Source organism: Rhagoletis zephyria, unplaced genomic scaffold (assembly GCF_001687245.7).
Source record: "Rhagoletis zephyria isolate East Lansing unplaced genomic scaffold, Rhagoletis_zephyria_1.1 Rzeph_scaffold_02773, whole genome shotgun sequence".
Classification (NCBI taxonomy): Eukaryota; Metazoa; Arthropoda; class Insecta; order Diptera; family Tephritidae; genus Rhagoletis; species Rhagoletis zephyria.
In genome coordinates, this window is record NW_016159857.1 from 1 (window position 1) to 16064 (window position 16064).

At 42.8% G+C, this 16064-nt stretch overlaps 2 protein-coding genes across 2 annotated transcripts; one reads left to right on the plus strand and one right to left on the minus strand.

The window, feature by feature from the left end:
* Nucleotides 1-3: 3 nt before the first annotated feature.
* On the minus strand, nt 4-13468 carry LOC108367688 (midasin; the record flags this gene model as incomplete). The annotated part of the gene is made up of 9 exons (XM_017622371.1): nt 13123-13468; nt 12828-13054; nt 11820-12765; nt 11577-11740; nt 7988-11511; nt 5645-7485; nt 4680-4845; nt 2787-4612; nt 4-553 (listed from the first exon to the last, which is right to left on the minus strand). Coding segments are annotated over exons 1-9 (9361 nt in total), but the record flags the coding sequence as incomplete, so codon positions are not given.
* Nucleotides 13469-13540: 72 nt separating this feature from the next.
* DMAP1 (DNA methyltransferase 1 associated protein 1) lies at nt 13541-15820 on the plus strand. Its single transcript, XM_017622361.1, has 7 exons — nt 13541-13742; nt 13808-13911; nt 13975-14260; nt 14333-14663; nt 14780-15038; nt 15120-15274; nt 15336-15820. Exons 1-7 carry the CDS (start codon nt 13645-13647, stop codon nt 15426-15428), a joined length of 1326 nt encoding a protein of 441 aa, XP_017477850.1. The 5' UTR covers nt 13541-13644; the 3' UTR covers nt 15429-15820.
* The last annotated feature ends 244 nt before the right edge of the window (nt 15821-16064 follow it).

Sequence of the window (16064 nt, forward strand, 5' to 3'; positions counted from 1 at the left end):
TGTACGCGCTCGAATTGTATACTTTAACCAGCTGCCAAGTGTCGCTGCTTAGCGAGCATATTTCCTCGCAGTAAAATTCGTTTATGTGCCCAACCTCAGGCGCGCTGCTAGTGCCCAAAACGCTTAGCGCCTTCGCTAGGTAGAATTCACGCAGTGATAGTAAGCGAATTTCGTACTCCTTTGGCTGTAACTCTGTAGCCAAGTCTTCCCTCGAATTCACGACTTTTTGCAAAGCTTCCACTTCAGTTTGCAGAGTGACTAAATCCTCAAGCGACCAATTTACATTTTCCAAAGCATTATTTGAAAACTCCAATAATGCCGTATGAAGCGTTTCCGGGATTTTAGCGTTTTGTGTTTGCTCTATTTGGATTTGCTTGACATCGGTGTTGATGCGCTGTTCTATATAAGTATTGACAATGGCGCGAGCGCGTTTAGCATTATCGGATTTCTGCGCAAAGAATTTCTTTAGTACGATTTCCGGCGCATTACTACCGTAAGATGGCACTACAGTGAGTAGCTGATCCAGCTGCCGCACCAATTTGTAAAACTGAATCTGCGAGGGGAAGAATGAAATTATTCAGCTAACAAGAAAAATTAAATAAATAAAAGATAGAGTAAAACCGGTATATTAAGGTATCCGGGTTTCAAGTAAGAACGATCACTGAAGAGACCGAAGAAGACCCGCGCCAGCGTTGACGTTTAGGGACATGCGCCTTGGAATACGCGGACCATCTAAAGGGAAGTTAATAATAATAATATTTTGGCGCTTAAACTTTTGCTTAGTGCTCGGCCGAGCTTCTCCTCCAATTTGTGGTGTACGTCTTGATGTTATAACACGAATAGAGGGATCTACGAGGTTTACGCCGCCTCCGAACGGCAAATATTTTTATCAGAAGCGTTTTTAAGGCAGAAATACACTCGGAGGTTTGCCATTTCCTACCAAGGGGCGACCGTTGTTAGAATTTTTTTTATAATTTTATGCTACCAAATGGTTTCAAGAAAGGCGCTGGAAGATGTGAATCTAGTAACAGGCGTCCAGAGTGAGTTGGCGTCACAGGTAGTTGGTGTACGCTATAAATTGCTCGGTAATGGCTGCCGTCAAAGTAATTGATGAGCTGTGCTCAAAGGTAATTGGCTACCTGNTTTTTTGTTTGTTTTATGCTCATTGCACTTGGAAGTAGGCATTTACTTTGTCTTTCTGTTTTGTTTGGGGTTTTTGTATAANCCGTCAAAGTAATTGATGAGCTGTGCTCAAAGGTAATTGGCTACCTGCCCAAACTGTCTCGCTTCTTCACTGCCAGGAACTAATCCTCTCCAACAGCAAAAAAAAAAACCACCCAGCAACCTTCGACGGCCTGCTATCTCTAAAAGAAACGTTGTTGGCAATAAAGAAGGCAATTCGCCAGCCGGGTCGAACTTATGCAGCGCTGGTTTTTTCGACGCGGGNTGATCACCCTGGCCTGTGGGAGTTTCCGGCCATCTAACACTCTCTACAATTAAAAAAAAAAAAAAAATCGCGTATAAGTTTACAAGCGAGCATGTAACGATAAAACAATCGACCAATAAAGAAGTAGTGACTTGTTCATCCATTTGGAGCAATAAGCGTGCAATCAAGGATTTTTGTTAGTTATCCAAATATTGTATGGAGTCCTCGTTTATCGATACGTTTTGAGTAAAAAGGGTGCTCGCCTGTAAGGACATGCAAGCTTTATAAGCAGTATAACTTATAAGAGGCGCAGATTTGTGTAGTATTCCATTGCTCACAAAGGAACGATCTAAGAATAATCTTTGGATGATCCTATTTTTAAGTGGAGAATTAGGCATACTAACGCATTTCAACTTTTAGCTCACGCTTGTTTGTGGTAGCGCCCGCCTCTGTTCATAATGAACCAGATAAATGATGAATGATGAAATAATGAAGAGAGTACGTTGAGCTACGCTAACAGGTATGCATATCTGCACTGATCTAGGTGCCGGGGCACGACAGCATTAATTGTAACGAAATACTGGCTTGGATATCTCAAAAGTAGAAGAGCTTTTGCCAAAATATGGCTAACTGGTGTTGGAAAGGCATACAATCCCGAGGTCTATGTAAGAGTTTATGGCTCTGCTGAGGCGGAAAACTGTTATTAAGTTTTCATGAAACTGGACAGATGAATTTGTGTCGACCAACTGCCTTATGGACAATGAACGCTGCGCCCTGATGAAAGANCATACTAACGCATTTTAACTTTTAGCTCACGCTTGTTTGTGGTAGCGCCCGCCTCTGTTCATAATGAACCAGATAAATGATGAATGATGAAATAATGAAGAGAGTACGTTGATCTAGGTGCCGGGGCACGACAGCATTAATTGTAACGAAATACTGGCTTGGATATCTCAAAGGTAGAAGAGCTTTTGCCAAAATGTGGCTAACTGGTGTTGGAAAGGCATACAATCCTGAGGTCTATGTAAGAGTTTATGGCTCTGCTGCGGCGGAAAACTGTTATTAAGTTCTCATGAAACTGGACAGAATGGATTTGTGTCGACCAACTGCCTTATGGACAAAGAACGCTGCGTTCTGATGGAAGGCTTGGATTGGGGCGAAAGGACAGACAGACAGACAGGAGGACATGGCTCAATCGATTTCGCTCGTCATTCTGAGCATTTTATTGTATAATTTACCTATCTCTATGAAGGTTCGTTTAAACTGTTATAAACAGCCGTTATGTGAGCATAGTTATAATATATACCCTTGTACACAAGTGCGCTCGGGTATAATAAAAAATCTCGCCGTTCACCCTTACCTGTTCCTCCTGATAGAAAGGCGCGAAATGTATTAGATTTTTATTGTAGACTTTGCGCATCAAATTGAGCGGCAGTTTTATGCTCAGCACATAATTGTTGATTTTCTGCAGACTGTTGTTGAACTCAGCATTCAATTGGCAATAATTAGGCAGCATTGTAGTCAGTAACTGAAGCAAATTTTTCTCTAGCCATTTGAAATGCAGAACTAGCTTATCCATTAGATTCCTATTCAGCACTTTGTTCACCACCAACTTTTGCTGAGACATGGCCAATAAGCGATTTGGCCACAAATAAGCCGTAATTATAGCCGAAAATGTGTGCACGTCAATGTGCGCGTAATCCAGTGTCGCGCTCAGCACTTCACGCATGCGCGCAAGGAGCGTAGAGAGATTCTGCAGCAGCACGTTGTCGTAACGATCTAGCGCTTTATTTGCTGCCACGGTCAGTGAGTAGGTGAACGCGTCCATGTCATTGATGTTGCTTACCATACGCTCCGGCATGGGCTGCAGCAACAAGTGCGCGACGAGTTGTGCGCTCAGGCAAAAGCTCTTGTGATTTTTTGCATCTGCCGGTTGCGTAGCATAGGCGCGTATGCGCGAAAATAGCTTATTATTCCATGGTAGTGGATGCATTGACGAGTCGAATTGCGCGCTGATGTGTTTAATACAGGCAAAGAGGGACTTTGACAACTGTCGCAGTGATGGCGCCGAACTCAGCAGCTTGTCTATGTAGAGATAACGCAATTCAGCGTCGCCAATCGTGCTTGATTCGTACAGCATATAAATGCAATATTTTATAATTTCTTGTGTGTCTACTCTCGAAAAGTCTACGCTCGCAAAATCGGCAAAGACTTCTGTTAGTGCGGATTGCGCGCGTTCGCCAAAACAAAGCAGGCTGCTGAGTGGCTCAGCTTGTAATTTGATTAACGAGAGCGCATCTAGCTCATCGCTGTGCAGCAAAATAGGGGCCAAACGATTATCATCTTCATGCTGTGGCGATGCGCCTGCACGGAATTTTCGGCATTCATCCAAGACAATTTCACGCAACTGATTCTGGTAATAAGCCAGTCCGAAGCCCATTAGGTCAGTGATTGCAGCGTATACATACACTTCCATGCCGCTTACATAGATGGCGCGTTCCGTATCGTAGCCGATGCGCGCATATGATGCAGTCAGAAAGGCGAATTGTGTCAGATGTGAGATGTTGAAGCTGTTGATTTCCGTCGAATGCAAAAAGCGCGTGTGTACGTTTAGGATACTATTAATCGCACGCATGCCACGCACACCATTCAAGTAGACAATGAGACGCATGTCATCGACGCAGTAGGTGTCTTTGGCGATTGCCAACTCCACACAACGGTTGCGCATGGCACGCGACAGTTCGCCATTTTTGGGGTCGATGGTTAGAAAAGCGCGGAAGTTTGGCGCCTTTTCGACAATTTCCGCGCTCTCATTTGCCGATACACCTTTCTCTGATATTAGCAGATTGCCATTAGGTTCGAAAACGGGATTTAGACGATCCAAAACGGCTGAAGAGCACAAGTTCACATGCTCCAAGAGAATGTATTGTCCGAATTTGAGTGATTTAACAATTTTGGAATCGACCCACTCGAAAGAGCCGCCAGTATTTAGCGAATCAGCATTGCGTACGTGATTTTCCAGCGTATTAAGCCGACTTTGTTGTTGGACTAAAGTGTCTTTGGAGTATGAAGTTGCGGACTGATCGCTTGTGGATTGCAATAGTTTGTCGATTACGACACCTAAACGTTGTATACGCTTGCGGAAACTCATCAGCTCGTCCGACATGGATGTGGCATTGGTAGTAGCTATTTGGAAAGGATGTAGAAGAGAGTTCAAGATCACATAATTTAATTTTTATTGCAATATACAAACCGAGTTTCACATTGGATTCCCTGCAGTAATCGCCCCAAATCTGCAGCAGCTCGGCCACACTTTTATAAGCTTTTGATTTCTCTTCCAGTAGCATGAAACGTAGGTGGGCAGCGAGCACGGATTCAATGTTTTGCGATGTTTCTTCTAAGTGCCGGTTTAGATCGATCTAGAAGAGGAAGAAAAGTAGTAAATAATTTTATTAGAAAGATAGGTCGATAGGAAGTTAAGTTTCCCAATGGACTCGAAGACTAGCGAAGAAGTGGATTCGAAAGATGAACCCCCTTGAGTGCCGAGTGGCGCTCACTGAGAATGACAGTTTTCTTAAAGGTTTTTCTTTTACGGTAGAAATACACTCGGAGGTTTGCCATTGCCTGCCGGTGGGTAACCGCTCTTTGAAAAAACTTTTTTATGTTTAATTTTTTTTTAAGTTGTCCTAGAGTCCAGTCCTAGGGTTTAGGCATCCGGAAAGTGAGAGCGAAGCAGAAAGCTGAAGTGCTATTTTAGTTTCTCCAGTTCCACCTACAAAGGATTTGTGATGCCTGGACGCTGCAGGAAGCTTCTAATACTCTCACATTCCTCAAATCTTTACTATATTGAGTAAGAATGGCTGAGTTTTTTTCCGAGTGCTCCGTGCGCTTAGCCTTATTGAAAGAGTTAGGAGGTACCTCCTTCTTCGGAGATGAGAGTTCTCGAGACCATCAAAGAACGGCTAATGGCCTAATACCATTTAGCCTATTATGTTGAGGTTCTAACTTCATACAATGGAGAAACTACTATTTCAGTGGAGAAACTACTAATGCTGTGCCCAAAAAACTCGATAACTCTGTGAACCGCTGCGTTCCGATGAAATCGTACGTTTTGAGTGTAAGTCGTTATACAGTATATTTTTGAAGACTACGTCTAGAATTTTTAAGTCAACTCTACCTAAAACAATATACAAAGACTAGAACTCAAGCGATGCTTACCTGCTGAAAACTGCCTGTCACAGAGTCATCGATGGTGTCCGTATTGCAAACTTGATTCGATAACGTGCACAAAAGGTCAATCAGCTTAGTCTTGCCCGTATCGGTTGGCCCGCAGAGCAGCACCGGCTTCTCCATACGCATGCACTCCACGACATTCTTCAGCATCTCACGCTGCGAAGCCAGCAAAATCGGGCACAGATCCTTGCTTCGAAGTGGTCGCAGTGCTTGCGCATGTCCATCGCGTTCCAGCACAATATCGTTCAAATAAATTTTATCAGCAGTCCAATAGAGTGACACATCTTCGGAGATGGCGTTCAACTGATCCGCATCACAGTCAAATACCTTGGAGAATGCATTGCGTATGAAACGTTTATCTTCTTCACAGCGCATGCGCTGATAGTAAACCAATTTCATGCGCTCAAAAAGGGTGAGCAAAAAGATTTCGAAATTTCTACGAAACAACCCCAAACGGGTTGTGGCTGCTGAGCAATTATCGGTTTGGAAAATGAAACCAGTTTCGGGATTTACTAGCAAGTCACACCAGCGTAAGATGTCACGCAAGTTTATTTCGTACGGTCCACCCCTATAGCCGAACTCCAGTGCCGCTATGCCGTTGTCCAGTATTTCGGAGAACTGTACCAGTCGCTTGGATACATCTAGTACAATTGCGGGCACAACGCTTGCTTCATTGTTGGTAAACTCGATGCTTGCCGGTTCTCTAGACGATTTCTTGTAAAATTCGAATAGATTTGTACCTGTCTCGATGCTACAGTTGGTAAGCAATTTGGCAAACTGGGCGCACATTTCTCTGAAATGCGATTCGTATTTGCCGTTTACAACAAACAGCAAGTCCTGTGTGGTCAATTTGCGCAGATAGACCTTGTTAAAACGATTCAAGAATGATTGCGGTAAGCCCTTGCGGCCGCCGCCTTGTTTAAGCGGATTCTGGCAGGCAAAAACGCGCGTCTCCTTGCTCAGGGTGAATGTCTTATTCAATTCAGGTATGTAAACCTCGCCACGATGATCGAGTATAGCGTTGAGGCCCTCCAGCACTGACTGTGGTGCCAAGTTCAGCTCATCCAACAATATCCAGGTGTCGTCCGCTTTTAGTGCGGCCAATAATGGGCCATCACGCCACACAAAGGAGCCGATAAATCCTGCCTGCTCGCTTGTGACCTTTTCAGCAGCAGTGTCTAAAATGTTATCTTCAGCCGGCAGATCGGTGCCAAAGAGATCAGCCAGATCGGTGTGCTCGCAGAGATTTATGCGCACGATGCGATAGCCAATAGCAGCGGCAATGCTCTCGACGGTGGATGTTTTACCGACACCCGGTGGGCCTTCGAGGAGTATGGGTTTGCGCAGTGAGAGCGCGGACAGCAGACGAAATAGATTTTGTTTAGTTGTTGGCGCTTCGAATAAGAAACTTTTGCTTACGGCAGCGCTGGAATTGCTGTTGGTTGGTATAAAAAAGGGCATGATGCCGAATTTTTCAGCGGTGTGTATCACATCCTTGCCACGCTTTTCTTCCAAATCCGCGAAGGTGAACTTTTCGCTCAGAATACTAGCAGCTTTTTCGATGGCAAATTTGATTATCTGCTTCTTAAGCACCTCAACCTTTTCCAAAGTCTCATGGGGCAACATTTCCAAGGCATCCAAGAATATTGTCTCTAAACCGAATATTGCGCGCTCCGGAAATGTCAAGCTTGCATTGCTGACAATGTAGTTGGCCCACGCCAGTATATCACGTATAGAATATTTGAACTTCTCCACCAGATCTTGCATGTGCAGCACCACTTCCACGAGATAACTGGCGATTTTCGTTATGTCTTCTCTGCTTGCACTTGCTGCNTATGGGTTTGCGCAGTGAGAGCGCGGATAGCAGACGAAATAGATTTTGTTTAGTTGTTGGCGCTTCGAATAAGAAACTTTTGCTTACGGCAGCGCTGGAATTGCTGTTGGTTGGTATAAAAAAGGGCATGATGCCGAATTTTTCAGCGGTGTGTATCACATCCTTGCCACGCTTTTCTTCCAAATCCGCGAAGGTGAACTTTTCGCTCAGAATACTAGCAGCTTTTTCGATGGCAAATTTGATTATCTGCTTCTTAAGCACCTCAACCTTTTCCATAGTCTCATGGGGCAACATTTCCAAGGCATCCAAGAATATTGTCTCTAAACCGAATATTGCGCGCTCCGGAAATGTCAAGTTTGCATTGCTGACAATGTAGTTGGCCCACGCCAGTATATCACGTATAGAATATTTGAACTTCTCCACCAGATCGCGCATGTGCAGCACCACTTCCACGAGATAACTGGCTATTTTCGTTATGTTTTCTCTGCTTGCACTTGCTGATGCTTGCAAGTTTTCCAGCATACAGTTGCTGGCAATTTGTACTAAATCTTCTTTCGTATCAGATGGTAGACACCAGATTTCAGTAAAACGGTTGCGCAGCGCTGGCGAAAGCTCCTTCTTACCGAAATCACCACCTGGATTCATAGTGGCCAGAAACTGGAAGCCTTCCTTCGCTTGCACAACAAAATCCTTGGCGATATCCGCTGCGTTGTCGGCGTCACTGACGCCTCCCTTCTCTGCTAACAACACAGTGCGCTCCGGTTCTAAAACACAATTCAGCCGCTCTAGCACTGAGTCCTCAGCCAAAGAGATTTCATCAGCCATGAAGTAGGAGCCTTCCTGCATAGCAAGTATAAGCGGTCCATCAGCCCACTCGAATAATTTTTTTGCAGTGTTTTCATCAGCGCTCGCATCGCGACAGGGCCTTAAGCCGCCTAAGAAATCTGCGCCTTCTGTGTGCATATGACAATTGAGTATGCGCAGTTGCACGCCACGTATGCTGGCTAGCAGCTGGCAAACAGTGGTCTTTCCGCAGCCAGTGGGACCGACAAGCAAAACAGGTTCATCGAATTCCAAGGCTTTGGCGGTCAGCACAGCCATGCGCGTCATATTGCGTGTCCAAACAATGTCGGCGCGCAGCTTGTACGTTTTGATGGCAGCAATAATGTTGCGCGTCACCGCCGAGCACGCTTCCTCGCTAGCCTGGGCATTGAAAAGTGTCGATAGATCAACGCGTTTGCGAAAGTTCTTGTACAAGGTCTCCTCGATAATTTCGATTTCAATGTCTGTACGTACTTTTGCGGACAAAACCAAGTAACCCTCTTCGATAAGGTGTTGATTCCAATCGTACTTTGAGTCCTCTAACAGTCGCTTGTCCGCGTAAGTGTAACGATTACCCCAGCGGAATAGATCGCGCAAGGTGAATACATTTTTAGTGGTGGTCTTACGATTCTTCTGCAGGTCGGACATGCACATCACCATCTTTTTGGCATATGTTGTTGGTATTAGGCAACGTTTTTCCAAAATAATTTCCAGCTCGTCGCGTGGTATTTCTGAGAAATGCAATTCGATGAAGCGATTCTTGAATGCGCGCGACAGTGTTTTTCGGCCACCATACAAACCAGGCGGATTTTGGGTGGCAAATAGCATGAAATTTGGATGCGCCTTTACCAGGGTCTGCGTTTCAGGTATGAAGAGTTCACGATTGTCGTCGAGGACGCGATTCAAAGCCTCCAAGATGTCGGTGGATGCCAAGTTCAATTCGTCCAATATAATCCAGTAACCGTTGCGCATAGCCTGCACCAAGACGCCTTCCTTAAAGCTCAACTTACCAGTTACATCGGCTACATAAGTGCCAATATATTCTTGCAGATCCGTGTGTTCGTGGTTGTTAATGCGTAGGCAATGGTTGCCGCTGCATCGCGCTACATAGTCAATCAAACTTGTCTTGCCAGCGCTTGTGGGACCCTGCAACAACACCGGCAGCTTGCCAATCGAGATGATGCGCGCCAAGTCACGTAGGTTTTCTTTTACGCTTTTAGTCAAAATGTAACTGGCATACTCCTCGGGTTCTTTGGGGCCTTGTTGTATCCAGTAGCCTTCGAAATTTAAGTAATTTTCACCTGGTTTGGGTATGCTTTGGTTAAGCACAGCTTTGACGTTGCTTAAAAGCGCTTGCTGTATGAGATGTAAGACCACGTTGTGTGAAGCGGGATCTAGTTGCGTAAGGAAGCTCATGCAAAAGCTCTCGTAGAGATTGCGTTCCACTGAACCGCACAAATTCTTGGCACAGACGCGCAGCGAACGACACAAAGTACGCAATGAAAATACCGGACGATTGCCGAGACCATCATTCAGTTCTAACTTGGACAATAGCTTAAGCTTTTTGTACAATTGCACCAAGTTTGTGACACTCTTCCGCTGTATGCCCGTGGTTTTCAGGTAATCACTTATAAGCACCGTTAGATCATTGTCAGTGGTTAGCTCATCAACGAAGAATTCTGTGAAGCGATTGCGTATGCCAACCGGCAGATCCTTCTTACCTATATCTGTATTGGGATTCATACAAGCGAATATACGAAAGTCAGGGTGGCGCTTAACCGGTGTAAAATCGCCTCTTTCAAGTAACACCACCGATCCATCGGGCTCCAAAATTGTCGACAAGCATTCGAGCATCTCCGCTGAAGCCAAATTAATTTCGTCCAACAATATCCAGTCGCCATTTTTAATGCAGTTTACTAGTGAACCTGGTATGAAAGCAAATGAAATGTTGATTGACTTGCTCAATTGGGTGTTCAACTTGAGCACGCAAACTTTTAGCGCCTGCCAACGTGGTAATAAGGCCATTTCCTTTTCCTTCAACTCATTTCGTTCTGCCTTGCTGAAAACTGAGTTGATCACACTAACCATCAGTTTAACAATAACCGAGAAGTTGCCTTGATTATAGCAAATTTCCATTTTGTGCAGGAATGTCTGATTTTTCGCAGCATTAAAGGTGCCGTGGAAGAGTGTGTCGAACTCTAGCCGCAGTGGGATCAGTACATATGTCAAATCGACTGGTTTAAATCCACCAATGAGATCTGAAACGTCTGACTGATTGTTCATATTGACAACAACCATTTTGTGGCATGTTCTGTCGGCCAAATACTGTACCGATGAGGTTTTGCCGACCCCAGTTTCACCAACAAGCAGCACTGGTTCAGCGTGCGACACGCACACGGCTATGCGCTCTAGAATACAAGATGCCATTCTCGTAAAAGAAAAAGTTGCATGCGTTGAAACATTCAGCGCGCGTTTTAACGCTGCAATTTCACTATCAAGCCTATTAAGATTATCGTTTAGTTTTGGTCGCTTAACAGCCTGTGGTCCTTCGCTCTCAGCATCCTCTTCCACATTATCCAATTCAATGCTGAATTCATCTACCAGTGATTTAGCAAATAATTCGGTGCGACCAACTTTTATGCCGTTTTTGTTAACTAACACGTCAGGTTTATACTCGTTTGCAAAGTATTCGCAACGCGATTGAATGATTCCTAATTTCGCACCGATGCTTATAATGAGTTTGGTTTTATCTTTGCCTTGCGGTAGATACGAGCAAAAAACATCAACAGCATTTTGAAAGACAAAGTATGCGCATTCGGAGCTAGTTACGCTAAAAGCTGGATTGGAACGCTGACAAAGTTTTATAAGATCGCGTGTAGAAACTAATCGGCCGGAGTTCGGGATCGATGAGAGTGAAATCTTTTCAAATGGCAATGCGATATATTTTTCAGTGGTATCGGCCTTGTCAGCAAACTCTTGTTGACGCAAATTATCAGCCGCAGTGTGATCTCCGCTGGAGAATGTAAGAAATACATCCACTATACGATTAGCAACCGTGGCTAATTTGGGGTAATTCGTGCTAACCACCTTGCAGAGCTCATTGCGTGAAAGTGGCAAAATATTAACTGTATATAAGTATTTTTCAAGCAGTGTATATAGTGATTTCTGGGCGGTGCCCGTTGACGATTTGTTGGTGCTAAAATAAATGGAATCATTAGCGGTGAAAACCATATATGTACAAGTTTGTAAAAAATTGCTTACCGTACAGTTACAAATAGCTGGAACCCAGGCTCAATTTTTACACAATCGCGAAATCCTGGCACACTCAAGTAGTTGTTTTCCAGCAGGCTACTCAAGATTGTATAGGTATCTTGTGTGGCCGAATCCAAATCTTCCAAAAGAAGCCAATAGCCATTCATGACAGCCTAAAATAGCCGCAAACCAAGGTTTTAGATACATTTTTAATATAGGAAAAATAGAAATCAAAGCTCTAAGGCTACTGACCTGCGTCAGCACACCTGGCAGCCAAATGAATTCGCCAGGAACATCCGTACAGCGATATTGCCCCAAAAGCATTTTGCTATCAGTTTGATCGCCTAGTTGAATACGCAAGAAACCATTACAGCTGACACCATCTGAATCTATAGTTTCACCAAATTTATTAAAAATATCCGGGCCATGTTTTCTTTTGCTTCCAGTTGATAATTTATCGTTTCCATTTACAACATCTTTGCCGTTTAAAACGTGATTTTCTTGGCTTCTTTGCTCTACTTCACTAGGCTTTGGTTGAATACGGCCTGTCTTACGCGCCAAAAATTCCACCAATGTAGTTTTACCGCAGCCAACTGGTCCTGAAAGGCATATTGCTTTTGCCGAAGCTATGCCCAAAGCAATGCTACGCAAATTTACTTTTGTAGAATCGACTTTAACTATTGTATCGTATAATCCGTCGTTATTCGCATAAAACTGATAGTTATTCTTATTAAAAATAGGCAACAGCACACCTTCAATATCGGTGATCAGGTTTGAATTTATCTTCAAAGTAATTATTTTATCTTTTTCAAAGTCTTCAGAGAAAATGTTTTTGTATGAAGGACGTATATTTTGCTCTTCATCAAATTGCAACAACACCGCAGGCGGCAATTGGGCACTAATATTTTGCAATTGCGTGGCCGTCATATTTGTAATTACAGCAATAATGTGGTTGCAATAGAGTTGATGTAAGTCATCTTCTTTTCCACAATCAACATATTGCTCGAGAAATACGGACCAATTCCACAAATCTTTGAAAAATACTGGATTGGCGCACAATAGGTGATAACAGCATTTTACGATGTCAAGGGAGGTTATAGCAGTTATATGCTTAGAACGTTTGCTGGCCAAAGAGCCTTCGGCCAAAGTAGGGCATTGAAACGGTGCCGGTTTGTCACGAAAATAGCTGATAGCATAACTGCAAAAGAAACATAGTTTAAAGATCTTAAATTTGTCGATAAAACGTAGTTGAAGCTTTACCGTTTTGCATCAACAGATAAGCGCATCATGATGGCCAGGGCAATACATTTTTTCTGATAGGTTTCAAAGTCACTTTGGTCAACATGCTCATCGTATGGAATACTGCGTGTAATTAATAGCAACAAGACATATTCAAAAGACGTAGCTATGGCCGTGGTCCATCTTTCTTCTATGATATGGTCACTCAAGTAGGTGAAAAGTGCTTCAACCTCTTTTTCATTGGGGTCCTATTGGAAATGTGTTAAAAAAAAAACATTAAAATGTTTGTAAACAAAGCTGTTTTTTGTTTGTTTACCTTTGACTTTAGGAACTTTAGCAACACCCTGTCTTCATCAGCTGTTTGCGACGCCGACCGCAGATGCTCGCGCAACTGCACGACGGAGCGCCGTATTTTGTTTACACTCAATTCCATGAAAAACGATGTGAACTTCAAGAAATTCACTGGAATTTTTGTTGGATTTGTTATCTAGATCACTCTTGCACAGTTTGATCGTAAATTGATCCACTAATTTCACGTAAAATATCACAAAATGAAGAACACACCAAAATGCAAACTAATCGAAGCAAAGCCAAAGGAAAAATGCTGCTTTTCAAACACGTGTAGTGCAGTGGTGCCGCTTTTCCAAGAGGCCGATTTGGTTGTCACTTTCTGATAACAAAATGTCCGGTAACACTGAAATTGTGCATCTGTCATTTTCATGAGGTAAACATTTTTCTATGTGCAAATTCAATGGAGGTTTTTTGATTTCTACTTTATTGAAAATTTAAGTATTTTCATGTAATATCTTTCACGTTCAGTGGGAATTAAAATAAAAACATGGCGGACGTGCGTGATATCCTGGATATGGAGCGGGCGAACACGCCTGAAGTAACGCGAGAATCGTTCCTGGTACAAAAGAGAAGAAACTTTGAAAAGTGTGTTTTAGATTTTCTATATCTTCTGCTATTAAATTTTACTGAGTATACGTTGAAAATTTTAGGGCCAAAGGTGTGTCCAAACGCCCAGAGGGTATGCACCGCGAAGTTTTCGCTTTGCTCTATAACGACAACAAGGATGCTCCACCGCTGCTACCAACTGATACAGGTAAATGTGCTTATTGGTTTTTCCACTGCTATACAAAATGTATTTAATTTAATGTATTTGCAGCTCTTGGCATTGGTTCAGGTTATAAACAAGCGAAAGCACGTTTGGGTATGAAAAAAGTGCGCAAGTGGGAATGGGCACCTTTCAATAATCCAGCGCGCACAGATGGTGCAGTATTTCACCATTGGCGCCGTACCACTGATGATCAAAAAGAATATCCATTTGCTAAGTTCAATAAGCAGCTACAAGTACCCAGCTACACCATGACTGAGTACAACACGCATTTGCGCACAAATGTGCAAAAGTGGAACAAGGCACAAACAGATCACCTATTCGACTTGGCAAAGCGGTAAGAATCGTAGTTCCGTGTTTTGTTTACATTATCAAAATATTTTCCATTACATCTCCATCTCCATTACAGATTTGATCTGCGATTTATCGTTATGGCAGATCGTTGGGATCGTGCACAACATGGCGTCAAGTCTGTAGAGGATTTGAAAGAACGCTATTATGAAGTACTGGGGCTGCTAGCAAAAGTTAAAGGACAAAATAGTGATAAGAAATCATATGCCTTTGATGCAGAACACGAACGCAAGCGTAAGGAGCAGCTTAAGAAATTATTTGAACGTACCACACAACAAGTCGAAGAAGAGCAAATGCTGTTGAACGAACTCAAGAAGATTGAAGCACGCAAGAAGGAGCGTGAACGTAAGACACAGGATCTTCAAAAGCTCATATCACAGGCGGATCAAGTACGTAACTTTTCCGTTTTTCTTGTATACTCTATAAAAAAATGAGTGTGGAAAAAACAACACTAGTTTATAAATGGTAGATAAAATACCAAAAAAAAAATACAAATTCATTTCAGCAAAGCGATACAACTACTAACGTGCAGAGCACACGCAAATACGAAAAGAAATTGGTCAAGAAAAAATTGCATCATCAGCCACGTCCCTCAAAAGTTGACTCTGTTGTTAACGCTATTGAAATCGGTGGCAGTGGCATAAAATTCTCCGATCTTCGTGGATCCGGCGTTTCCTTGCGCTCACAAAAAATGAAGCTTCCTGCAAATATTGGGCAGCGCAAAGTAAAAGCTTTGGAACAAGCTATACAAGAATTTAAAGTTGGTAAGTGTTGATTGTTTTTATGCAGACAACTTGTTAGCTAATTGCTAGTATCTTCTATTAAAATAATTAACATTTTTTTAGATCCCTCACCACCACCCACCGAAGAAATATGCAATACATTCAATGAATTACGCTCAGATATGGTTTTGCTGTGCGAATTGCGTACTGCTTTGTCCACGTGCGTGTATGAAATGGAGAGCTTAAAACATCAGTATGAGGCAGCATGCCCTGGAAAGGTAGGGAATGATATGTTGAATTAAACAAATTTTTTAATACTTCTTTCTTATTAATCCATAGACACTAAACATTCCGCCGTCGCTGATACCAGCCGAGCCGATCAAACCAGAGGCAATCGAACCTGGCACATCGGGTACCAACACAAGCGGCTAAACAAATTGCATTTTAACCTTGGACAACTGCAAACACAATTTAAAATATGGTGAAATTTCATAAGCTCCCATCAAGTTTTAATTTTATTTTGTACTGTGAGTACTTCCAAGTGTTAATTAAAATTTGGCCGCTAAAAATTTGATGGGACAAAGAATTCTTCATACTTATCTACCCATTATAATATATGTACGTTCATTTATATATGTATGTATAAATATACTATATCTTGTCGCACGCTTAAAATGGTGAGGAGCTTTGGATAAATTCAATACAGAGTTCAAAATGGAGAAAGCCAAATAAACTTGTGTTGACTCTTCTGCCCATTTGCGGCTCCTGCATACTTGTATGGCATTGAGTATTTGGCCTGTATGTTGATAATCTTCCACAGCTAAATTAAGTGCAAGCAAAACCTTCTTCTTTATTTGCTTTCTTTTTAATAACATTCAAGCTGGAGAAGCTCTTCTTGGTGTGTGACGTTGAACCGCTGTCGAAGAAATGGGTCATAAGAGCCTAACACACATTCTTGCCCGCGCTGTGCCCAAATATGGAACGTTTTGTCGGTCAAAGGCGTCATATATGGAGTGATTGTAGCACACATGATGTGAGAATAAGAAAATAATTTACCGCAAAAAAAGA